This window comes from Helianthus annuus, chromosome 1, assembly GCF_002127325.2.
Source record: "Helianthus annuus cultivar XRQ/B chromosome 1, HanXRQr2.0-SUNRISE, whole genome shotgun sequence".
NCBI lineage: Eukaryota > Viridiplantae > Streptophyta > Magnoliopsida > Asterales > Asteraceae > Helianthus > Helianthus annuus.
In genome coordinates, this window is record NC_035433.2 from 21,050,754 (window position 1) to 21,077,401 (window position 26,648).

The 26,648-nt window shown below is 34.5% G+C and overlaps 2 protein-coding genes and 1 long non-coding RNA gene across 4 annotated transcripts; 1 reads left to right on the forward strand and 2 right to left on the reverse strand.

Moving 5' to 3' along the window:
• Positions 1-789: 789 nt before the first annotated feature.
• LOC110944299 (secretory carrier-associated membrane protein 2) lies at positions 790-10,001 on the reverse strand. 2 transcript variants are annotated; one of them, XM_022185963.2, is made up of 13 exons: positions 9,770-9,998; positions 8,895-8,951; positions 8,656-8,760; positions 6,128-6,190; positions 6,016-6,049; positions 5,402-5,524; positions 3,976-4,038; positions 3,792-3,885; positions 3,516-3,561; positions 2,885-2,952; positions 2,410-2,458; positions 1,386-1,451; positions 790-1,086 (listed from the first exon to the last, which is right to left on the reverse strand). In XM_022185963.2, exons 1-13 carry the CDS (start codon positions 9,827-9,829, stop codon positions 1,000-1,002), a joined length of 915 nt encoding a protein of 304 aa, XP_022041655.1. In that variant the 5' UTR covers positions 9,830-9,998; the 3' UTR covers positions 790-999. The 2 variants fall into 2 exon arrangements, with proteins under 2 accessions (XP_022041655.1, XP_022041660.1); XM_022185968.2 differs by lacking the exon at positions 1,386-1,451 and having other exon boundaries at positions 9,770-10,001.
• A 523-nt stretch (positions 10,002-10,524) lies between these two features.
• On the reverse strand, positions 10,525-26,002 carry LOC110934351 (secretory carrier-associated membrane protein 3-like). Its single transcript, XM_035990481.1, has 11 exons — positions 25,894-26,002; positions 22,896-22,997; positions 13,771-13,833; positions 13,635-13,668; positions 11,646-11,768; positions 11,491-11,553; positions 11,320-11,413; positions 11,188-11,233; positions 11,053-11,120; positions 10,903-10,951; positions 10,525-10,820 (listed from the first exon to the last, which is right to left on the reverse strand). The coding sequence occupies exons 1-11, from the start codon at positions 25,951-25,953 to the stop codon at positions 10,689-10,691; spliced, it is 834 nt and encodes a 277-aa protein (XP_035846374.1). The 5' UTR covers positions 25,954-26,002; the 3' UTR covers positions 10,525-10,688.
• LOC110944310 lies at positions 19,347-20,094 on the forward strand. The gene is made up of 2 exons (XR_002594976.2): positions 19,347-19,672; positions 19,751-20,094. It is a non-coding gene; the product is annotated as an uncharacterized LOC110944310 (long non-coding RNA).
• Positions 26,003-26,648: the final 646 nt, after the last annotated feature.

Consider the following 26,648-nt stretch of genomic DNA (forward strand, 5'->3'; position numbering starts at 1 on the left):
TTTGATTGAATCAAATTGACAACGTCAGATACTAGAGTGTTGAATTTTTTGAAATGATGACTGAACCTGCGATTGAGTGTAAACCTCAAGGACTGAAACTGTACTTTACATCTAATGAATATAATTGCTTCTTAACCTTCCTACCAAATACTATCTCCTTAGTATATGACCCTTGAAATAAATAGTACAATACATGGAAGAGCTGAGCAAACATCCCACTTTATAGATCAACTATATATAAGAATTATATTAAATTTTGGTAAAAATCTATATGGTAAATTTGTACGTTCAAATTATTTTTTATTCAACGTAGTTGAGGATGAATTTCTTTAAGTTGTACTAAATTAGGATATAAGTGACTTCTATTAGGGATCGATATATACACACACATTTTTTTGCAGTGTTATGATTCAAACTCTTCCACCTCACAATACTTCTTCGGGTTGCAAGCCAGCCACAGACTTTTCGGCCTATTTGGGGCCAAAAATTGCTGTCAAAAAGACAATTGTGAGGGCCTTTCATTAGTTTGGTTGTTTTAGTTTGTTGGCTGTTCTTGTTCTAGTCTTGGTATGCCAAGGCTTTTTGGTGTGTAACATTTCAGTTGCACAATTGTGCTTTTTTTGGTTTTATAGTATTCACCGGGTAACCCTTTACCCAAAAAAAAAAAAATTGCTGTCAAAAAGACAATGTGAGGGCCTTTCAATACATATATAACAGGTTTAAGAAGCAAATCAATGATGTTGAACCAAAATCGTCCTTTCCAGTAATGCACAGGACCATGTTGAAGCATGAAGCACAAAACCAGAATGCCAATAAACAAGAATCACCCATCTCTTGTGAACAAATAACAGATTTACAAACAGAAATCGATGACCATCTTTTCTATACTTTTTGGAGAAAAAAAAAACCATATCCTCGCATTAATGGTAATTTTTCAAACAAAAGAAACTATTAAAACGCGTTCAGGAAATTAAGATAGGATTGACCATAAAGACATGCTCATATTGCTGCTCGAACCGCACTTCTAGCAACTTCACGTTTCATCTCTGCAGCATGCCCACTCCCTCGGAAATACATGTAAACTTGCTGCATAATGAGATACATAACAGTTTAGAGGTGTCAAGTTTGCACAGAATGGACCAAAATTTATTTTCAAGAACAATAATCTTTATTAATACATTAGTAATCAGTGAACTGTAAAAAAATGGCCCCTTTGGACTCGTAACGAAATATTATTCGTTTTAGTCCAAACTTGTTTTGACCCGTTAATCAACCTGTCCATTTTGCACCTCTACATAAAATCAAGTTCTGAACCTTCTTTCACTTTTTACAATTGATTATATAAAAAAGCATTTAAGGGTGAAAGGTAAAATGGGAAAAGTGACCTGAATAACCCAGATGCTAAGCAGCGATTCTAGACAGAAGAGCCCGAATCCAACAAAGTAAAAGATCTGAACCAAATAGATACAGTTAGTAGTACAAATGCAAACTACCCCACACAAGACTTAGAAGGCACCCCATTAAAGAATTGATTTGACCAGTTTACCCACATTATAATGTCATTGTGTGTAAAAAATAAGTTTGTTTTTGACAAGCAATATGGACATTTTCTCCAGCCAAGTCACTTTGCATTCTTCTAATAAATTTACCCAAAAAACCTTTTCTCCAGCCAAATCACTTTTATCAAATCAAGCATAATGAGATTACAATCTTAGGCTTGTAGGACAAGTAACTTGTTCCCCAAGTTTATTTGTACTTACCTACTAATGTACCTATTTAAAATAAAAATAAACAAAAGAGTTAATTACATAGTTAGTCCCTGTGGTTTGCACAAAGTAACATAGTTAGGTACTAATAGTTTAAAATCACCTTCTAGGGTATTAACTTTTCATTTTGTAACGTTTGTAGGTATTAACTTCTAGGGTATTAACATAGTTGGTCCCTGTGGTTTGCACAAAATAACATACTTAGGTACTAATAGATTGTGATTTTAAACCTACAAATAACGTTAATACCTCCAAACGTTACAAAACGAAAAGTTAATACCCTAGAATGTGATTTTAAACTATTAGTACCTGAGTATGTTACTTTGGGCAACCCACAGAGACTAACTATGTAATTAACTCTAAACAAAACGATACCAAGAAAAATATAATTAGATCCAAGTCGGATCACACAAGGACAAACTAGTCAGGTCACTTCCTTTTTTGGTTGATAATTAACCCAATGACCAAATAAATGATTCGACACATGATACAACAACATATTAATTCTCCAAGAAAAGGTGATTGAAGCATGAAAAAATTCAGTACCAAATAAATAAATTTAATTGTTTCCTCAATAGCACGTAGGCCAACCTAACAACATTCTTTTCATCAAGTAATTGCCTTAAAAAAACAATAATCTTACCCCAACCAAAGCATGTTTGCCTACAAGATCCACGGCTGGTAGAATACCTCTGTTTTAAAGGATAATCAGAAGTGAAACATAAGACACAGATGTAACAGATGTGTAAAGGTGCTTCCTACAAGTGGTGATTAATTTCAACCAATCTATTTATGAGCTGGTATATTTGGGTCAGGTCGTTCAAACGAGTAAGAATCATAAAATGGGCTAAAAAAGAAACGAGTCAAGAGTTGAACAAAATGTGTTTGGTAATGCATACAATCTTTCGTAAATCATTATAAATTACAAAATCGGATTATGATTGTAATAATATAGTTTTTGTAATCACTTTTAAACACACTAGTTATTTATTAAAAAAATTTTAAAAAAAAAAACACACAATTAAAATCAATAGTACCCATTTTGACTCGTTACCCAACCTGGCGTTTTGCCACCTCTAGAGGCTAGAGCATTTTTGCAAGAGAGATAAGAAGGTTACGCGAGAGATTTTCCTTTGAAGACAACGGGAGGAGCAACTGCAGCAAAGATGACAAAGCCTATGTGAACCTGAAAACAAGTAAAATAACAAGGTGATGACATATACAGAAAGCCTCCTAATCTTGGTTTTAAATTGCGTGATGCGCTCCGATGCGTTTGGTCCAAAAATCTGATGCGTGATGCGTAATGCGTGATGCGAACGCATCACGTATGCGATGCGCTCTTTATAAAAATATACTAAAAAATTATTTATACTAAAACAATCGACATAATAAGATAAGAATTGTGCTTTTTGGTTCAAATCAAGCTTCCTAAAATGTTTCTAGAACCATAAAAGTGTTTAGGAACCATAATGGTTCAAATCAAGCATGCTAAAATATTAATTATCGAAAAAACCCAACCCATTTCATAAAATCTGGGAAAAAAAACGTAACAAACAATGATGCGTGCATCATGGCGCATTTTGCGAAGGGCGCATTACGCGCAATTGTCGCAATATCACCGCATCATGTAAACGCAACGCATCAGGTGTTGCGATGCGCTCTTACTAGCGCAACAGGCGCATCACGCATTATGCGCGCATTATGCGCGCATTTTAAAACCAAGCTCCTAATGCTTGTGACAAAACTTACCAAGTAAAATAGGAAAAACCAGCTGAACTTAAACGCACTTTCACTCCTGCAAATATCAAACCCGAGGTCAAATTACTAGAAAATAGTATAAAGGAATCACGGTGCGTTTGAAAGTGGGTTCTGAAAGTGGTCAAAGGTTTATCTTAGCAGTATCCGTTCCAAAACGCAAATTAAAACACCCCCTAAACATGCTATTTATGTGGTTCGACAATTTTCTTCAATACCCTTCATGGTCTAAATGTAACATGGGCAACTTTCAAGGAACCAAGAGCATACCTAAAAGCTCGATAAAGTGGTCGGTACCACAATACATAGGCAAGTGGGACCCCTGATATGAAGTAGATAAGAGCAAGAAACCAGATCTTCGGGTCTGTAGTAGCAGATGAAATTATGGTAGTGAAAATATTTCTTGAAAAAAAAAGGTTCCAGCAGTATAGTAAAGAAAATAATCTTCACCAACCTTCTCCTTTAATCCACGCTGTTGTTGTGGCTATAATGTTCCAAAGAAGGCAAAGAACCAATCCTGATTGGCATAGAAAATCATTAATATATTATCATAAATGGATATTTGAATTGCTTATAGTTTTGAAGTATGTATGTTTTTGAAAGAAAATTACTGTTTAAATATTGACAGAATTGAACCATGTGTTTAAACATATGAACGTTAACCATTGACAACTGCTTATAAACACTCGCAAAGTGGTAAAACACATTCCTCCAAAGAGACTTGAAATGTTTATGTGGGCCAAAAGACACTAGGTAAAATAATGGTCAATAAATAATACACGTCCCGATAGCACGAGCCCAGCTAGAAAAATCCAAGTATTTTACATCTGGTACTATGCCCGATAACAGCCTGGCCCTAGGTTCATTCTTCTGCCAATCCCAGTTCTGGGGTGGTTTCCTGGTCCCTAAGCCCGGACTCTATGAGTGACAATACTTTGAGGCGTGGGCCTAGGCCCACTAAAGCCTAGCCACCAATCGTGGTCCTTTTCAAATTCAGGCCTAGATCATGCTTAATGTTGGTTCTTGTTTTTGGCTATTTTGGAATGACCATTTAACCAATCCCAACATTCATATAATGGTCAACAGGTTTTTTGAAATAGTATGGGGTTATTCTACCATTAACAGATCTATGAATCTTGCTTCATTTTATATTACACCATTTCTCTCAGATCTCAGTCTTAATTATTCCCTATATTCACGCAGCTATTTTAGTTATCTTTCACACTCCATGTACATATATGTTGATTAGATTTATCCAATTTATTTGATATTTTAGTTATGTTTGATTGACGATATATTAAATTACAAAAAAGGGCTGGTTAATCAAGCAACGCCTTTTAAATGGGTAGAGCAATTCTGGTTCTACAACCACATTGTCATCCCAAAACGTTCAGTTACTAGTTCAATCCTTTATTTAGATGTGTTTTTAGATGAATTGTAATATATTAGACTTGTTTGTTTGTGTTCACTAATGTTAAATTGTGTTTGTTTATATTTGTTCAATTACGTTCATTTGTTTTTGTTTGTTCAGTCATGTTAATTTATATTTGTTTATGTTTATTCAAATATGTTCAGTTAAATTTTCTTTTTGTTTTATGTTCGTTTGTGTTCGTTTATGTTCATGAACTGTTCATTTAGGCTTTAAATGAACGAACACAAACACGCCCGATTTCTTAATGAACGAACACAAACAAAAAAATATGTTCGATTATATGTTCGTGTTCGGTTAAAGTTAAATGTTTATTTCGTTTACAGGCCTACTGGCCTTTGCGCAGCTTTAGATATACTCATACATCTAAAGCACTGTGACTAAGTGAACATTAACGATAAGAGATGCAAGCACGAAGTATCTATATGTAGAATAAGATATGAACACATACCCAAGTATGTCGTGAATGCAACATACTGAAGTTTCTGAAGGTGAATTGGTATCTCATTTGCAATATCATGATGAATAATTGGGAAAAATGGTGGCCAGTTTTTCTCCTCAAGAACGATACCAGCTGAAACAAAAAAAAATACAAGACCAGATAGAGATTAGAGAATAGGAAACCAAGTGGGCAGTGATTCAAAAAAGCAATCTCCATTTGTAATTTATATTCCAACTGATAGCCCGTAAGTTTTCATTCTGGTTATTCTCCCCTCTGTTCTTCAGAAGCTCTTCTTGTTTTGTTTTGTTTTTTTTTTTTTTTTTTTTTTTTTTTTTTTGGGGGGGGGGGGGGGGGGACTATCGGGTCCCGCCAATATCTTGCTAGCAGATAAGGCGTAGCTTACGCTGGGCAGGTAGCCTTCAAGGGGTTAAGGCACAAAACCAGTGGAAGCTAGATTCCAAATTGAGACCTCTGCTAGAGAGGAATCAAGTGCTTACCACCACACCATCCCTTGAAGGTTCTTTCCTTTGCTAAGAAAATCGCTTTTATTACTAAAAGACTGTTCTACCCTTCAATCAGGAATTCTACTTTGTTTTTTAGTTTAGTCGATGTAAGTATGTAACCTCGAGCGGCTGCCTCTTCTTTGCGCTTGACTATCTGCAAAACAGCGATTGAAAAAGATTATAAATAAATAGTTTCTTGAAACAAAGTCAAAATAAAGACAAATGAAAATACATCTTCTCTCTTCTTCAGATCAGCTTCCCTAGCTTGTAGTTCTCGCTCTTTCTTTTTCAAATCCTTCAACAGAATGTATGAGTTAGCATCAACAATCACATACAGACGGTATTAGGGTGTGTGTTTTTAAAGTAGTAAATGGTTATAATCAAGTGTTTAGACTTCAGAGTGTGTGACACATAGTTACCAAATTTGCTCCAAGAGCCACGATTTTTATTTGTTACGAACTGTACCATACGAACGAAATACAGTAGCGATCCAATACGCCCCCAATTCATGAATTCAATGTTTCAGAACGGCGCTCCGAGTAAGAAATCAAATCATTCCAATCAAAATTGAAAACCCTAAGTTGATTACAAATACAGGGCCTGGATCATTTCTAGGGCGTTCCGATCACTGAGATGAACGCATCCCGATGTCTAATATTGGCGATAGGGGTGCTAAACGGGTCATGTTCGCGGGTTCAACCCGACCCGAACCCAAAAATTTTAGACGAACCCGAACCCGAAAATCACGCCATACATATGAACCCGAACCCGACCCGTTCAACCTGAACTTTTTTATTTTTTCAGCAAATTAATATATTAAAATTAACATCTACTGCAAAAAAAAACACAAATTTATATAATAAAATTACATTAAAATCATAAGTTCTTATGCCAATTTCCCTTTTTAAGTTATAATTATTGCATAAAATACACACCCAATTAAATTTACGATGAAAAACATATTGTAAAAAAATATAATATAATAGAAATGGGTTAAATGGGTCAACCCGCCAACCCAACCTGGTTGACCCGAACCTGACCTGTTTAGCTAAACGGGTTAGCGGGTTCAACCTGAAACTGACCCGAACCCGTTTAGCCTAAACCCAAACCCATGAATTTTGTGTTAGGTTCGTGTCGTGTTTTCGGGTCGTGTCAGAAATTCACGCCCCTAATTGGCGGGAAACGCGTCCAATATGTATGTCTCTTCGATTCCATACAATGTTCCAAATTACAAATTCGTTTTCGCACGTAACCCATTAAATCCAGGAAAATGTATAAATACATTCCAATTTCTACCAAATTAGATCCTCAATTCTATTTCTACTCTTCCACTTCAGTATTATTATTTTATCGTCAGTAACTGAAATGGCTTTTGGCAAAAAAACACAATACAAAATTTCTGTTTGGTAATTTGAATTTTGGATTTTGGTCATTTGGATTAATGAATTTGGTAATTTATGTTTTAATTTGGGTATATCGAAGTACTCAATGGTACACGGTACCGGTTTGTACCCAACTAAACCTACCCCACCTCTATACCAAATACGTCCCCTCTAGCGAATCATGTACCCGAACCGGAGTGAACCGCGATTTAGGTAACTATGGTGTGACAACCGGAGTGAACCGCGATTTAGGTAACTATGGTGTGACAAATTCTTATTACTTTTGGAATTTATAGCTACAAAGAATATGGAATTCGTTTTTTTTTTTAAATGAGACACTGATATAATTCAGCCCCACTCCAGCCCTACTTCTGAATTATTTAAGTTTAACGACAAAACTGAGTTAATTGGAACCCCCAGCAGCTGATAAGAACCTGAACCTATCTGACCCGCATCATGATTCGTATCAGACACCTTATGAAATTAGAATATAAATATTCCAGATTAGGTTACAAGAAAAGATCTATGTTGTCAAAAGCGCAAAAAGTGCGCGCCTAGGCGCCCGGGCGCAGCGAGGCGCACCTATAGCGCCTGGTGGCAGACTGGCAGCCTAGGCGCAAAAATGGGTTTTTTTTGAAAAAAACGTCCTGAGGCGCAGGAAAGGCGCGCAAAAACGGCTTGAGGCGCAGCGCCATAAGCAAAAAAAAACAGAAAAGCAGAAAAAAACGAAACTGAGCGCGTATAAAAAGGCGCCTCACGTGGGCCCGGGTTTTTCGGAGCTACCTGCGGGCACGCATGAGTTCAACCAAATTCCAGGTCAGAAACTCATTTTTGCACCCCCTCCTGCGCGCGGGTAGGACTTGTAGTAAAACATGTCATAAGGCTACAATAGAGTAGTAAAGACTTTACCTTATAAACAACCACTCACTTTGTTCCCACACCAATGTGGGACAAAGTATTTACCACCTTTTGAGACTTTTATTCACACACTCAAAACTTACAACACATAAGTCCTAAACTTTTGCTACTAACTATTAGCTCCATGATCTTAAATGACATATATAATAGTTTTTTTTAATTTTATATGTGGAATCTTATTTATTTTCAAAGCATACCATATTTTTTATATTTTTTTCTCTATGTGCGCTTTTCTTAAAAAAGCCCACGCTTTTTTTGCGCCTTGCGCCTAGGCTCCGGGCGAGGCCGATGCGCCTCGCCTGCGCCTTGCGTCTTTGACAACATAGGAAAAGATAAATTAGTACTTATTTTACCCTTAGATAATAAGATGCAAGAATAAAGCATCTTTCTCAAAATATTAAAAAACAATCCCGTGAATTCAGATAACCGGTTTTAAAAATATCCACCAATGAAAACTCACTGTAGCTGAATCAAGAGGAATGTCAACAGGGGCACCCCTATCATAGAAATCTGCGGGCTCATGTGGAAGGGGCGAAAGTCTAGAGTTTGCAGCCGAAGGAACACTCTGCAAAACATATTTTCAAACATTAGTTTATACAAAAATGAATAAAAAAAGATCATAAAAGTGTTGACAAATCAAAATGACCCACCTTGTTTTGCTAGGTACATAAAAAATGTAAACAATCACGGTAAACTTACTGTTGTGTAAAACGGGCCTCCACTAAAGTTCGACTTTCCAGCTCCTTTCCCTTGATCCTGATTATGACAAAACAACAGAATGACTTGACTGTTAATTCAATGAGACTCTTTGACTAAAAATTAAATACCTAAGAAGACAACCGACAGAACTTGTGGTCCAAAATCAATGTCATCAAACTTGTAATAAACAAATGCTTGTTTAAATGTAAATTTGTATAACTGTGTTGGTATCTTTCTTAAACAGGTTTTACAGGACATGATGCGTCTCCTTTGGGATAGCCTAACACGGCAAGGGTAGCAATTTTGGTGATGGAATAAGTATTTCGCGTGAAACCGTTACATGTATGAACAATCTAGAAAAGCATATGACTTAAAAGTAAAACCAATGAAAACATTACCACCGTATGTAACTCTTATGAATGCTCATTGCACTACGTGAACACATTGAACTTTTTTAAATTCAAATTCTGTTGCCCTATCTAGTTTTCTGAAAAGCGAAAAACATCTTCGTCTTTGTTAAATATATGCGCACGCATCCATCAAGGGTCTGAACAGCCTAAAATCTGTTTATACAGTGTGCCTTGCGACTAAGCCCGAGGCTCACTCTTTGCACCTAGCGTATGAATATCGGACTTCATAAATCCAAATCAATTTCTGTAAATTGTTATAAACAACCAGTAAACCATCCAAGCAAGTCAGTAAATGAAACTAAAGCAGATCCAGAAATCCAAACCAACCAAACAAATCAACAAGATATCAAACTCATTCAGTCACAAACCAGTCCACCCAAAATCAACAACAAAACGTCAATTTAAACAACCCTAGAAGCATAAACAGTATGAATCCAACACGCGGACGGATAAGAAATAACTTACAGCAAAGGGGTTAACTTCATCCCCTTCATCAAACGGATTGGGATCATAACGGCCAGCCATAACCACAAATTTGCAGAGAAATCCAACTGGGTGTGCTTGAATTGGGTTAAAGGGTTACGAAAAAGTTGAAACTTGAGTGAAGATTGAAATGGGTTTTGTGCGTAGGGGGCGAGTCAAAAGGTGCAGGAACTTTGAAATAGACGACTTCTTGTTGGTTTATTAGAATCTTTTCTTTGTTTTCTTCATTTTCTTTTGTTTTTGGGAGGTCAAAAAGAGGTATAATAATAATTTATATAAAAAATTTCTTATAGCTAAAAATAACATTTTCTTATTGTTTCAAGTATGTGTAGTCACACAAGTGCCTCCGTTTTTCTCCCTTACCGTTGTCAGTAAAAAATAATCTTTGCAATTCTTTAGTTAAAATACTAAGAGGGTGTTTGGGATTACATTTTGAATTGATTATTTGATTATTGTATTTGTAAAACATAAATAATCTAAAAAAGTGTTTGGATGAAAAAGTGATTATCTGCCTTCAAAACGCAGTTTTGGAGAAACATGTACCTATATGCTTTTTCAAAACGCAGTTTTGAAAACGCAAAATCTATTTTGAAAACGCATAATCTATTTTGAAAACGCAACACCAAACACCCCCTAAACGTGTACATAACTTTATGATTATGCTTGTTTGTTTTTTCATAACATGGAAACTAGTATCTTATAAAAACCCACAAATATAAAATGAAATGTTTCTCGAAATTATAACAAAAATAAATAAAAGAAACACAAATGATATTCGTGTTTTTTACAAGTAACTAATGATTTTGAAATGACCAACGAACCATGAATCAAAAATGGTAACAAACATTATTTTGCAAAGATGTTGTAGTTGAGAGCTACTATTCTGACTATTCATCTTTGCTCAAAGGGCTATTGATATTGGTGCGGTAGTTGCTTTATCATTGCCTCGGAATACTCGATAAACCTTTTGCATGACCCATATGCTTAGAACTAACTCAGTCGCAAAGAATCCAAACCCAATGAAGCTCATTATCTACAAAAATAAAATCATTAATTGCTTCTAACAACACTAAAGATGTCACTGTTTGTGAAATTGAGTTAATTTCTAAGTTTACCCCAAGTGCGGGATGTTTACTTATGAGTTCCATTGCATTCAAGAACCCCCTATAACAACAACACGAAAAACGTATATAGTTGATTTCTATTTTATATTTATAAAGTACATAAGAAATAAATGAAAATAATAATAGTAACAATAAACATACGCGAAATGTAGTCCGGAAAATAGAATACGAGGACCAATCGCCGCAAAGCCAAAGAACACAATGTGATACTGTTGAGGGGTTTAAAGTAAACGTGACTCATATATTATACAAAAATATAAAATAAAAAATACTTACTGCATAGTTGAAGAAAAAACAACCAAAGTTCATGCCATTATTTTTCCTAAAGAGTTATGGAAACATTAAATAACAAAAATTAGTCGATTATAGTATCCCAATAAGTAAACATATATTTATTATGGTGAGTACCTGAAAGCACGATAGAGTGGACGGTACCAAAAGTAAAAGGCTCCAGGAGGACCCAATAGAAAGTAGATGATCGAAAAGAATATATAGACTCCCGCTAGATTGATAAAGTATATTTATTTATCAACGAGTTTAACTATATATTTATATATCATTGAAAATTTAAACACGAACCTGTATCACTCACAAATATTGCTATACTTGTTATAAGATTCCAGAAAAGTGAAATCGGCACACCTAAACCAACCCACATGGTAATTATACTTAATTACTTTTAGTGTTATCATAACTTTTTATAGGAAAAATATATGTATAGCTTGTTAGTGTACCTAATAATGTCGCATATGCAACATATTGTATTCTCTGAAGATGGATTGGTATATCTCCAGCAATATCATGATGAACCAACGGGTAAAATGAAGGCCAATTATTATTGTCAATGACAGCACCAGCTACCAAATGAAATTTAAAAAAAAAAAAAAAAAAGCAAGATTAGATAATTAGCAAGATTAGATTATTACATTTAACTAGGGAATACCTAAACCAATTTGCCAACATGTACCATGTCTTCAAAGTTGCAATTTTCATAATATAAATAAGCAACATTTTGTTGCATTATCTTGTTGTATGATGTGTATGGGGAGTATTTAAAAAAAAAAATTGATTTTTCATTTTTCATTTAAAAATTTTTATCTTTTCATTTTAACCTCTTTAATTGTTTTATTTTTAACTCAAAGACTTTTATGTTTTGCAATTTAACCCCAATACTTTTTTTATTTTCATCTTTGGTCTCCTATATTTTTTATTTTTCGTAAGTTTTTCGTTTTATGTTTCTTTCAAAATTTTGCAAGTCACCACACTGCAACGTGTGTGTGGTTCAATATTTTTTGTCTGTTTTCCCATTTAAAAGGCCCGTCACAGCGCGTCTATTATTCTCCGTTTCGTTTCTAATGCGCGGGTCCTAAATCGATTTAATTTTTTCTTTCTACGTTTTACGTTCCAGTCTAATTTTTTCGCATTAACACACCGCAACGGGTGTGCGTGATTCAACGATTTACATCTGTTTTTCGTTCAATGTTATTTTTTCTTTTTTTATTTAGTTTATCTTACGAGCTCTTCTGTTGTTGGTGGTGTGGCATTGGGGCTAATTGGCACGATTTCACAAACGTGTTTAACCTATTAAATTTTTTACTAAACATAATTTGTTTCAAGTTTGCTCCTATATCGCCTATACTAAAAATAAACTATTTTTACGTGCATATTTTTATGCACGTGTCGGTATGAATTCGATTTGCTCTATTCTACGTAAACTTTTTTTTCTGGAAATGAGTCAGATCAAATATAATACGTTTTTGTTTAAAAAAACATTTTTTACGTGCATACTTTTATATGCATAATGTTTGGACTAATCCATTCGATTTTTGTGATGTATCGCGCCGCAACGCACGCGAATGTTTGTGCTAGTTAAAACAAATTTATTAGATATAATCTTATTAGATATAATGTGGTGGTCCACATTGTTCACGCCGGCCACCACATTTAATATATAGTATAATATAATATAATGTATTAGATCTCTGAAAATTAGTATAATCGAGGATGTACTTAGACCATGTGTAGTGGAACATTATGGGGCATTATGGGGTATTATGGGGGCATTATTTTCAAAAACAAAAAACGCCCACTCCCCCATTACATAGGGCATTATGGGGCATTATTTTTGAAAAAAAAAATTGCTTGGGCATTATAATTAAAACGCCTAAATTGGAAGAAGGAAGGTTTGACTAGGTTTGACCCACCAATGAGAAAATAGTTTGATTTTTTTTTTTTGTTTAATGATTGGAAGGGGCATTATCAGGCATTATTACCACTACGCCACTTTTGCAATAACGCCCCATGCTGACTGGGATGACACGTGTCGGATAATGCCCGATGATGGGGGCATTATTTTTCTAAACCACTACGGGTGGTCTTAGGGCAAGAGGACCGATGTCACGTGGCCCGAATAAAAGAATTTATAAATTATATTTGTATCTCATATATTTTCAAACATTAAAAATAAATCATTTTTGGACGATGATACAATTAGTCCAAAAGAAAGAAAAGTACAAGGATTTTTAAAAGCGTGTATATCTTGACCGTGCAATATACATTATGATGGAATTTTTGCTTAATTCGGATGATCCAGATCGAGTAAAAAGTTTTCATCGGATATTTGAAAGATTGAAATATGACGATACCATGAAGGAAAACATTCCTAATTTACTAGGTAGAAAAGATGAAGATAAGACATCGAATGAAAGAAAATAAAAACCTACATCTTGCTAATGCCTCTTCTTTTCGTCTTAGAATCTGCGTATAATTAAATGCTAAATTTAATAACTAGACATAAATTAAATTCAAAGTTTATCATTTTGAAATTTAAAAGTAATTTGAAACATACAATCTTATTACCTCTTCCCTCTGATTCAGTTCGGCTTCTTTAGCTTCCAACTCCTTTTGCTTCTTCTTCAATTTCTAAATTCAAAACACACTTTGAAGACTCACTGTTTAACTCACAAGAAATATATAACTTAAATGCAAATTTTGGAATAATGGTTATATATTGATTTTTATTTCTGGTCGTTCCTTAATTCTTTTGAAGAAAATTAATGCACGGTTATTTTTAACTTTTTTTCAACATGGTTATATATTCATTTTTAGTTTTGGTCGGTCGTTAATTATTTTGAAGAAAATTAATGCACGGTTATTTTTAACTTTTTTTCAACATGGTTATATATTCATTTTTAGTTTTGGTCGGTCGTTAATTATTTTGATGGCTATTTTTAAGTTTTTTTTTTTCAACATTATGATATAAATTTTAGAGTTAAATGTCTGATTGGTCTCTACAGTTTACAAATATTGCAGAGTTGATCCCAGTGGTTCAATAATTAATTACACACTTGGTCTCAGTGGTTGTAATTTTTGCACTTGTATGATCCTTACCATAGATGACCATTAAAATATTCAGTTAAGTGTGTATGAAATGTCCAAAATACCCTTATCCATTTAATATAGAATTAAAAAAACCTTAAACAAACATCAAAACCATACTCCTCTTGGCCTCTCCCAACCTTGTTCTCCTTTCCCATCAGCCACCACAACCCCATCACTGGCAACCAGCATATCGTCGGAAGCCGCCACAACCTCGTTGTCGGCAGCCACCATCATCTCCCCTCTCATCTATCTATCTCTCTCAGTCCACCATTGTTGGCCACAAATCACCGCCGAAAAACACCATCCTTCGCCAGAAGTAATAAGCAGATTTACAATTAGGGTACAAACTCACCTCCTGATTATTATCCCCTTTTCTATATGGTGTCGTTTCCCACTCATCTCGGGGAAGAAAAGTAGAACTAACTGGTTGCAAGATGACGTGGTAATAATCGGAAAAAACCTGATCTTTTGGTTTGCTACAATTAAGGCAATTAACTTCCGCCTTAATCCTCCTTGTTACAAACGACGACGTTGGTTTACTGTTATTATTGTTGTTGTCCCATTTGTATCGGGTTTGACAACCGATCAACGATCTCCGGAGACTGTAGAGGGTCAATTCCGGAGGTTAATTTTATGTGTAGGAGGAAGGTGATCTTTTGGTGAATATAAGATATCGAAGGTTTCTACATCTACGTAATCCGGACATTTTGGTTGAATAGTGTATGCTCTGTTTTGGGATTTGTTGGATTTGGGTGGAATTGAGGTTGAATTGATGAGAAATTGAGTGATTGAAGTGGGTAAAATTGGTGGGTTAGTTAAGAATTTATTTATCTTGTGATGATGATTTATGGAATTAAAGAAGAAGAAGGGTGTACGATGGTTGTATTTTTATTTTTTTTTAATGTTCAAGGGTAAAATAGACATTCTATATATACTTAACTGAGAATTCTAACTTAGGTTAGTGATAAGGACCACATGAATGCAAAAATTACAATCATTGGGACCAAGTGTGTAATTATTGAACCACTAGGACCAAGTCTGCAATATTTGCAAACCACATGGACCAACCAGGCATTTAACTCTAAATTTTACTGGAAACTATACCGAGGGGAGAGTACCAATTCCGTATTGGTACTGTATCGAACCAAACTAATATTCGTCGAACATCGTCACTTATAACTCACAACTTTATGTTTTTTAATGCATAACTTTTATGTAACAAGGTTTTATACTACTAGAAACGTTATTTTAAATTTTATGCATATACCGAAATTCGTTGAATCACGCAAAGGAATTCTACTAGTTATTGTTACTACTACTACCACCTACTAGACAATATATTATGTTAAAACTAAGTATACTCTTCATTACAAAAATATATATTTTATGTTACTTTTTATATCAACTTTTATGAATAAAAAATAATCTGCTCAAACATTTTTTACATGAATTAATATAATCATTTCTATTATTATTATTATTATTATTATTATTATTATTATTATTATTATTATTATTATATAAAGCATCTCATTTGTATAAGATAGTAATGTAATTTTAGTTAAACTTTAAGACGTTTGTTATAACGTTTGAAGCATAGGGTATAAGGGTTCTATGCAATAATACCTAATTTGTCCTTATTTAGAGGGTGTTTGAAAATGACTTATTGACTTATTGGCTATGGGGTGTGGTGTAGCGCTCCCCAACATCCACATCATCACCTTAACCTTCACCTCAACCTCATCATGTTCCCCACATCCCCATCAAAGAGTGTGGTGTATCCCTTCCTTTTCCCCCTTCCCCTTCTATTCCAGCCAATTAAATAACTTTATTTCCAAAAAGCATGCTCGGGGTGGATGGGGAATCTTCATCGATTGCCCTGAAATGTGCGCGGAGAAGGGGGGGGGTTGCCTTGGGGAAGGTGCCACATGAGATTCCTTGATTCTCTCCTCTTCCATACCCCACAGCCTAAGTTAAAAAGTATTTGGCAGAAAAATGCTACTTTATATTTTGGCTTTTTTACTAGATTTAAGAAAAAATGTTTTTCAAAAGCCACAAAATCCTGGCTTTTTAAATAGCTTTTGACTTTTTGATCATTAAATTACCAATCTATCCCTCCACTTTAAAAGAACAACTAAACATGGAAACTTATTCTATCATTTTTACTCATTATACTTTTTTCACCACAAAAGGTAAACAAAACACTTTTTTTAAAACTACTTTTGAAAAAGTCATAAGTCAACAAGTACTTTTGACAAAAAACACTTTTGGAGTTAAATAAGCAATGCCAAACACTGTGGGGTATGGGGCGGGGGTTTGGGGCATGGGTTGACACGTGGAGTTCGAGCCCCTCGCTAGTGAGTGACGTGTCCGTGGGGTATGGCGGGGCGTGGCTAGCCCGCGTGGCTTGGCAGGTTTATTAAAATAAAAATAAAAAAAAAACTAAAATTAAAAAATACACACAACATTTAAAAAAAAGCCTAAAATTTTATTAAATTCCTAAAAATTACAAAATTTTACAAAAAAAAGGATTACAAAAAAAAAAAAAAAACCTAGAGCGTTAGGTAGATTTCGAAAAGGGCGAGCTTGTCGAACGGCTCCCGCTTCTTGCCCCGGAACTCGATGTTGGCCACCACCACCCCGGTCTTCGTGACTTATCTCACCGCCCGGGACGCTGTCGTAGTAGGCTTTAAAACGATCGAGCTTCGGTCGTAGCTCACGCCATTTGTGTTGCACGCGTTTAAATTGTGCCGGTCGTTTCCCACGTTATGCCGGTAGCTAGCAAAAACTTCCGGCCAGTAACGGGTCTCACCGGGTTGGCGGCCCTTCATTGCGTCAACGACGCTCGTGACACGAGCTAGCTCTTCCTCGTGTGTCCAAGAGGCCATCGATCTAGTGTGTGTGGGTAGCGGGTTCAATCAAGTGTATTTGGGTTGGGGTAGCGGTGGACAGCCGGTGGGGTTGGGGTTTATATTGCGATGTGGACAGTTGGGTGGGTGAACCGCTTGGCTTGGCCAAACGGTTATATTTTGAAATTTAAATGTAGCCCGCTATGACCTAGCCAACAAGCGAATAAGAGCCGGCCACGTAGGAACGCTAGGCATGCCCAACACCCGGTCTTAAACTCCCGCCCAAGGGGCCACGCTCAAACCCAAGCCCACCGGGGTGGTGGCTTGGACGTTTTCAGCCAACCCACGCCCCAACCCCCGCCCCATACCCCACAGTCTTAGATTCTTCTAAATAATACATAATTTAATAGAGAAAACTGTCTGGGAAGTCCCTGTGTTTGGTGAAATTTCACCTATAGTCTCCAACTTTCTAAATTACACCTGTAGTCCCCAACTTTTGTACTCTCGTTTCTCAGATAGTCCCTAACGTGGATAAAGGTAAGTATTTTGTGTTAAGGAGATGGTTCAAATGAAAACTACTTTTATTGTGAAAACTCGAAAACTAACTAAAAAAAACCTAAAAAACATACCAATTTTTTTTTCAATTTTTTTTATAAAAATCGCAGGTTTTTTTAAATAAAAAAAAACTTTTTTTCAAAAAAAATAATTTGTAGTACACATACACACATGTGCACTACATATTTTTTTTGAAATTTTTTTTATATATATTAAAAATGACGAAAATTGGTATGCAAAAAAAAAAAAAAAAAAACTGCTATGTTTTTTTGTCTTTTTTAATTAGTTTTCGAGTTTTCACAATAATTAGTGGTTTTCATTTGAACCTTCCCCTTTATGTTAAATGGGTATGAAATGACTAAATTGTACTTACTAATAAATAAAACATAAAAATAAAATTAATCATTTAAAAACCTACCCCACCCCCTTTGATCTTCTTGATGTCAACCTAATCCCAGGCTGTTTGGCTGAGCTTTTCAAAACAGCTTATTTGCTTATTTGCTTTTCTGAAAAGCAAATAAGTCAATAAGCTCTTTTGAAAAGAGCTTTAAAGCTTTTCAAAAGAGCTTATTGACTTATTTGCTTTTCAGAAAAGCAAATAAGCAAATAAGCTGTTTTGAAAAGCTCAGCCAAACAGCCCCTAAATCACCCCATCCATCAAAAGCTTCAGTTTTTAATATTAATAATTACCCCACTCAAAAAATGATAATTTCAGGAACTATATAAAGAACTTTGTAAAATTTATATAGTAAGCTTAGTTTATGAACATTAATGAAACCCCTGTCAAATTACAGATCTACAAGTTCCCTTATCAAACTATTGTGAAGTAGGAGTATGACGAAAAAACAACTACAGATCTAAGGATCAATATTGGTCACCATCGCCGGTTTGTTTCATTGCCGGAAAAACGATTAAGGTGGCTAAAATTCAAGATTGGTTCGTAAACTTCAACGAGCCGAGGCAATTCCGCTGGTTTGTACACTTCAACGAGTCGGAGCAAGACTGTTTAGTAAGAATGGCGGTTTCCTTCAGATGTGAAGTTTCTTGAGTTCAGTCTGTAGAGATGAAGGTGAATAACGAAAATGCCGGTGAGGAGTTCAATAACATTTTTGAATTTTGTGTGATTGATGTGGTTAGGATCGAGATAAAAACTAGATTATTGCAGGTGCCGCCACTGTAGAGTTGTGTAGGTGGTGGTGCGAGTGATTGAAATCAGGGGTTAGTGGTGGTGCGGCTACTATTGATGTGGGGGTGATTGAAATTGGGGTTTGTGGTGGCTGGATGATACAAAAGGGTGGTGGAAGTGGTGGGGTTAGTTATGTGAAGAAGAGAAAGAAAGGGGGTAAGGGTGGGGGTGCGGTAGGTTTTTATATGGTTAATTAAATTTTGAGTGAATTGCAAGTTTTGTCATTTATTTTTATATTGCATTTCAAGCGGTGTTATTTATCTTTAAAATTGATGAGTTTTGTACTTAATGTTTCCTAGTGCTACACGTTATGTCCTTTAGCCCTAACCCAGTTACAATTTTTTGTTAAATCATATGGTACAAGGGTAGTTTAGTCTTTTTAGCCATATGCTTAAAAAAACTAATAATGTAATATATATTATATAATATAATATGCATTTCAAGAGGTCAATGGCCACCATCAACCACCTCCAGCCATCACCCTCCACCACCCACGACCATCACCGACCATCCACCGCCACCACACCACCCCACACCACCGCCACAACCACCATTTACCCCACACCATCTGCCACCGTTACCACCTAGCGGCGTCACCGCCTTTATCTCTGTACGATTCCACTGTTGGTGATGTTTGAATCAACGAACATCGATGGTGTTTCTAAGAAAATCAAAGATTCGTCTCAGATCTCTTATATAAATTGAGATCCCCATTTTTTATTCGATTTAGGGTTTTTGAAATCTCCACAGAAGAAAATTTTGAAATCTCCCCAATTTGTTATTCGATCTGGTATAAATCGAGACCCTAGTTGTGTGAGATTTGGTGATTTAATTTTGAGATATGAAGGAATTATTTTTATGTGTGCAGATGATGGGACTCTTACTAATTTTAAGTTTTGATTCAGACTAATGAATAGTTGGAGTTTATGAAGGCGGAGATTCGGATCTCGTCGATGTGTTAATCATTTGAATCTGCTTCCGTTGCTTGATCATGCCATTATTCCAGTAAAGGTAGTGCTTATCACATCTTCGTTTGTGCTTATCCAAGCGGAATCTTTTGGAGATCTCTAGTAGAGTTTTGGAAAGATGGCCCCACCGAGGGATTTGATTGATTGGTTGATATGTGATTTGAGTTTTGGGAAAGAACTCGAGAAGGCTGTAATGGTGGTGGTGTTTGATTTTATTCGTTATGAGATGGGTATTATTCTGATATAATGTAGTCTTCTTCATCTTCGTTTTTGATGATAGTGTTGGGTAATGCATCATAGTTGGAGAGATAGAAAGTGGTGGTGGTAGTCGTCGGACGAACTGGTAGAGACTAGAGAGGAAGCAGATGGTGTTTTAGAGAAAATGAGAGGGTAAAGGGTTTTTTATTTATATAAACTAGTTATTTTTCGCCTGCGCGTTGCGGCGGGATCCAATGACTGCAAAATGCGTGTCAGCAACGCCAGGCGTATACCGAATACCAAAACATAAATAAAAATGACGAGGTAAGGATAGTCACTACGTCCTAAAAAACGATTTTAAATAACCTAATATATAATAATAGGACCCACACGTCCTACATGTTGGAAATTCGATTGTTTTCAGTTCAGTTATTACGGTGCTAACACGTTAAAATATGGATGAGCTCGGTATCTGTAAAGGCACCGAAAGTACCGATCGGGAAAATCATCGAAATTAGGTACCGTCACCGAAAATACTCGATACAATACGGTATGGTATTTGAAGGTAAAAATCAATAAATACAGGTATGGTGCTAGGTCCGTGTCGAATCGAAAGTAACAATTCTGAAAACGCCAAAAGGTGAGTACCAAACTGGTAGCGAAAATGATTTGGTATAGTAAATTTGGTACCGATACGATACCGGTTTGATTACAGGATTTGATACGATTTGCTCATAAATGATCTAAATATCCAAGTTAATTTTACATGGTACAATTCATTCATTACATAAAAAGACAAAAAAAAGCAAAATAAGTTGTTGTGTATATAAAACCTCATTCAAACGAAATACAGTTTACTTAATGTGTGTATATAAAACCTCAATCATTGCTACGTTGATACAAGATTTGATGAGCTCGGTACCAACCGGTACCGAAAATACCGTTACCGAAATCCCCAAAAGTGGGTACCGGTACCGAATATATCTGGTACGGTACGGTTCGGTACCGGTCGGTACTGGTACGACACTGGTATTTAAAGGTAAAAACTGATGAATACCGGTGCCGAACCGATACCGAAAATACACACGATCTGATAAATTTGATATCGGTACTGGTACCCGTACGCTATACCATTTGCTAATAACTTTATAATGTTACTATTATTTTTAAGTATTATAGTTACTGTTCATTGAGTTGTATTATTAATATATAGGTCAATATATGTTTATTTAAGTTATTTACATAACAGTCCCTTGAATGATGAAATGACAAAAATACCCTCATGTGCTAGGCACATGATAAGATTTAACATAAAATTATAACTGGGTTAGGGCTAAAGGACATAACGTGTATTATTTGGAAACATTAAGTAAAAAACTCATCAATTTTAAAGATAAAGGACATCGCTTGAAATGCAATATAAGAATAAAGGACAAAACTTGCAATTCACTCTTAAATTTTTGTGTTTTATTTATTAGTAATGACATTTTAGTCATCTCACACACACGTAACACAAAAAACTAACCTCTATTCACATTAAGGACTATCCGAGAAATGAGAGTGCAAAAGTTGGGGACTTTAAGTATAATTTTAGAAAGTTAGGGATGATATGTGAAATTTCATTAAACCACAAGGACTATCCGACCATTTTTCTCTTATTTAATACTTATTCTATTTATCTTAATAGTTTCTAAATTATTAACTATCACAACTAAAACAAACAATTTCTTTGAACATAAACTTATGTTATATTAAAGCATGTCTTATGGTCAATTTAAACAATTAACTTTGTGGATAATTTAAAGAGAAAATTTGTAGCACTCAAGAGCACAAAATTTTTATACAAATGAACTACTTAATTACTAAATATTTACACCGATAAAAACGACAACGACAACAACAACAATAATATAATTACTAAATATTTACATCGACATTAACACCAACAACGACCAAATATAATTAAGTATGATCTTATTTAAATACTTAGTATATAATTACTAAAAAATTATGATAATAATACTAATAAAGTTATAAAAATACACGAGTCAGTCAAGCAATGAACTTGCCAATTGAAACAAACACAACCTATTAGTTAAATGTGTTAGTGGGTTCAACCCAAAATCGATTAAAGCTCGTTTAAACTAAGCTTAACCAGGTGACTTTTATGTTAGGTACTAATTGTGTTTTCGAATTGTGTTAATAAATTCAAGCCTTTAAACCATGATCATTAAACGGAAAAAGATACAAATAATGAGTATAATTTGTGAGAGACGATAATTGTATTTATGTTGTAACCGTTAAATAAATATTTTGAGTCATATATAAGTGTAATCTAAAATACAAAATGAGTTTAATTAAATAGGGGTAACTTTGTAGAATAGTAACCAAGTTTCAAAAGTGTTTCAATTAGGTCACTCAAGTTTCAAAAGTGTTCCAATCAGGTCACTCAACATTCATTCTTCATTAAAATGAAGGGTTTTTTCATCCATTTCATATGTAACCGTGGTGATGTGGATTTTTGTTTCTTTTTTCTCTTTTATTTGATGCTAACCTCGAGTGATGACGTGGATTGTAACTTGTTTTTTTTTAATTTTTAATGTAATTAAATGATTTTTATTTTTTATAAATATAATTTCATATATTAAAATAATTCGACCCGAGCATCTTATGCTCCATTTTTTTCTTGACACGTGGAAAAAAAGACATGGCTCCATTTGAATGTTAAGTTATCTAATTGTGACAAAAACGACACGAGTTACCTAATTAAAACACTTTTAAAACTTGGTTACTATTCTGTGAAATTTTTCCAATTAAATATTGCATAAAATGAAGAAGTTAAAATACCGCAGGTGTATCAAGAGAATTGTTAGCTGTGACATGACCGTAAACTGCAGGTTCATGAGCAAGAGTCGATAGCCTGGAGTTTGGTGGGATCCCGTGATGGTTCTGTAATCCAAATTCAGATTATTATAATACTAGTCTATAGACCCGCGTATTACACGAGTTTATACAATATAAATGATATAGTTATATAACTTTTGAAAAACTTTATATTACTAACGACTGATGTTAATTAGTAAAGAAAGTTTATATATATGGATTTCTATTATCATACAATGGTTCACACAACTAACTTAAAATTATCACAAAAACTGGTCCATCTTAATTAGTAATACTGAAAATACCATAATAGTCGTGTATTACAAAAGTTGAATACTGAAAAACATGTAATAAACAAATTTATATATTATTAATATGAATGAAATTATGTATTACGTTACATATAAAAATGTATAAATAATAATAATTTGTATCATTGTGTATCTTTAAATATAACTTTTATTTAAAATAAATCTCCAAGATCTCAATTCTGTTTATAAAATTCATTATTTAAGTTGTTATTTTTCTCTTTATTGGTAAAAAAAGCCAATTTTATTGGTATGACATAAATTAGATTTGTTATTCTTACTAATAATTGTTATGCGAATTTAATTAATAAATAGTATTTGTAAAGTTATATATAAATTACAGGTTTATATATGATGAATAAATATTTTCATTATTAAAGGTTACTTGACCATGTCACAAATGGGTATAAAATGAAATTAATATATTTCTTAGCTCTATTAAATTGAAAACACATCATAAATCAATGTAGCTACAAATCTTAATATTATCACATATATAAAACTTCAAAACGTTAAGTTCTAACTGTCTATCATTTTAAAACCGAGTTCAATAAAATTTTAGTCTTGTTTCGTGATAGTCCTCTGGTTGGTTACTCTTTTTTAGCTTTTATTTATATGTTAGAAAAATTCATATATTGATTTTATAGATAATCTCAGATATGGATGTTTTTTTTCTTTTATAATGTAAACTATTTTTTTAAGAAGTACTAAAATCATAGTTTTAAATATTATAGATCACATATGTATATTTTTTAATCATAAATTAGAAATAAATATTAATTATTATATATTATTAATGAGTTATATAAATTAGAATTAGATATTAATTATTATTATTATTATATAGTATAAATGAATTAAAGATAAAAGTGCCATGTGGCATTAATTTGAAGAATGTTAGAGTAGAAAATACCATATGGCATTAAAAGTATTCTTTTATTAGTATTAGATTATTAGTTTAAAAGTATGAAGGGGAGTAGGAGACGTTTGGGTTTGTTACATAAATATAAAAGAAAAGATATAACTATGAGTCTGGTTATGCTGAAATATAAATATGTATATTTAACCATAAAATAATATTTGGTTTGAAATTATACTTGGGTAAAAAAGAAATAGAAAAATATTATTTCTTGTTTTATTGAATTATTGATCATGACTTATTAGCTTCCTTAGGGTGGGCGGGGCGTAATTCGAGGAGGGGTTCGGGGAGGGGTTTCACCGATTAGGGGGGCGGCGCCATTGGAGCGGTGAACAAGAGAGAGGTAGACAAGGCGGTGGGCTCTCGCCGATGGAGAGAGAGGGGAAAGATGGTGGGCCAGCCCACTTTCAACCAATCAAACTTTTTCTTTTTTTTTTTCTTTTTTTTGTTTGAATAAAAAAAAAGGGGAGTTAAGAGGGGAGTGGCGCCATCAAATTGGGGTGTTAGGGGAGTTTAAGAGGGGAGTTGACGTGACACACGGGGATTGGTTTGGCGTAAGAGAGGGGACTCACCTATTAGGTGAGCACCCCCTTCACCCTTAATCTCATCTCATTAAGCCATAGGGTGTGGCTTAGCGCCACCCTGCCATATCACCCATTATAGTGTTCCGGGGCGCTATCAACCACACCCACCTCATTAACAAGGGGGCGCTATCCAAGCCCCGCCAGCACGCTAACGACCATTTTAACGCCATTCACGTGGGACCCATTCCTTTTCCACCGAACAATTTTCTTCTTTTTTTGATTTTCTTTTTCTTTTTTTATATTATTTAAAAGGGGCTTTAAACAATTGTAAGAATGTTAAAGGAAAGAGCTTTAAAGCCCCCCATATGAGGTGGCGTTTATATGGCGCTGATGTGGCGTGATAAAGCCCACCACACCCTAGAGCCTTATAATTATATTTAGAGTAAACTGCCATTTTTGTCACTGTGGTTTGGTCAATTTTGCCACTTTAGTTCAAAACTCAAACTTTTTGCATCTGGGTCTCTGTGGTTTCAGTTTTATTGTCATTTTGGTCCAAAAATGGAATCAAGTTATATTTGTCTTATAAAATCCTCCTATTTTGTCCTTTTCTGCAGGGGCAAAATGATCATTTCTTTTTTATAAATAAATACCATATTTTATAAGATAAATATGACCTGATTTGCCCCTGAGGAAAATGACAAAATTACAGGATTTTATAAGACAAATATGACCTGATTTCATTTTTGGACCAAAATGGCAATAAAACTGAAACCACAAGGACCCAGATGCAAAAAGATTTGAGTTTTGGACTAAAGTGGCAAAAGTGACCAAACCTTAGGGACCAAAATGACAGTTTACTCTTATAATTATATTATAATCAAGAAAGCTATATGTTTGTGTTTCAATAATATTCGAACATATAAAAATATCATGATGATTTATCAATAAATTACTATTAAGTTATTTTCATTCTTATGGGCTGTTTGTTTAGCTCTTAATGGTTTAGACCTCTTACTGGTTCAACACTTAATAGTTCAGACTGTTTGTTTCGCGAGCAGATGTCTGAATGGTTTAGACATTTGATTCTAAATGGTTAAAACCTCTAATCTAAATTGGTCAGACATTTGTCTCTGAACGGTTAAGCATTATACTAGCTCTTAATGGTTCAGACCTCTTAATGATATCTTAACGGCTAGGCTACTTATACTTACAGAAAAAGGATTGATATCATCGTCATGCGCAAACGGATTCCGATCATGATGGTTGGCCATTGCTGAAGTTATGAAGTCGGGAACCCTGTATTGTCGGAAGTTGTTAATAGCGTGAGTGAATGAGGAAGAAGAATGTATATGCAGTGGGTTCTTAGTTTATGCATTATTTTACTATGGTTTTTATATATATATTTGAATCCTGAATGCTTTAATTGCCGGGACGGCACTTTGCCTACAAACTTGTCTTTATGGTAAACAAATACATGAATGCATGTTATTAACAACGAACTTTAAACTTGTATGTTTGGTGTATGTGACTTGTGCATTTTTGTATGTTTCCAAACTCTTTCATTCCCTTTTTTCTATTTTGAAATGGGTTATAACAACAGAAATATAAGAATTCGAAGGTTGAATATTGTTGGTTTTCTAAAACTTTGGGTTCCCTACTAAAAATAAAAGTACCACTGACGAATGATTGTCAAAATTAAAAAAGAAAACTGAAAATGGTAAATTAAAGAAACCGTTGGTAATCCACCACTAATATTGATTTTCAGAGAAATCTATATATATATATAAACATGTTAAATAAGGGCTGAGGTGTCATGTTGTAAGGGCTTGAGTGATGATGTGGCATCACCATAGGGCTTCTTGAAAATGGTTTTGGCTCCAAAAAAACTCTTCTTATGTAAATGGGTTAGGCGGGATCCGTTTTAGTTGTTTTCGACCCGATATGCAAACAAATTCGGATCCATATA

Bases quoted from the DNA above. Each gene is read 5' to 3' on its own strand.
- LOC110934351 (XM_035990481.1), bottom strand. From the start codon at position 25,953: ATGGCCAACCATCATGATCGGAATCCGTTTGCGCATGACGATGATATC. The intron at 13,834-22,895 runs GTATTTTAACTT...TTTTGAATTTAG, and splicing joins ATTCTCTTGATACACCTGCG to AAATTGAAGAAGAAGCAAAA. The intron at 13,669-13,770 runs GTAATAAGATTG...AATTATACGCAG, and splicing joins AACTGAATCAGAGGGAAGAG to ATTCTAAGACGAAAAGAAGA.
- LOC110944299 (XM_022185963.2), bottom strand. From the start codon at position 9,829: ATGGCTGGCCGTTATGATCCCAATCCGTTTGATGAAGGGGATGAAGTT. The intron at 6,191-8,655 runs GTGAGTTTTCAT...ATTCTGTTGAAG, and splicing joins TTCCTCTTGATTCAGCTACA to GATTTGAAAAAGAAAGAGCG. The intron at 3,886-3,975 runs GTTGGTGAAGAT...CTGCTACTACAG, and splicing joins AGCGTGGATTAAAGGAGAAG to ACCCGAAGATCTGGTTTCTT.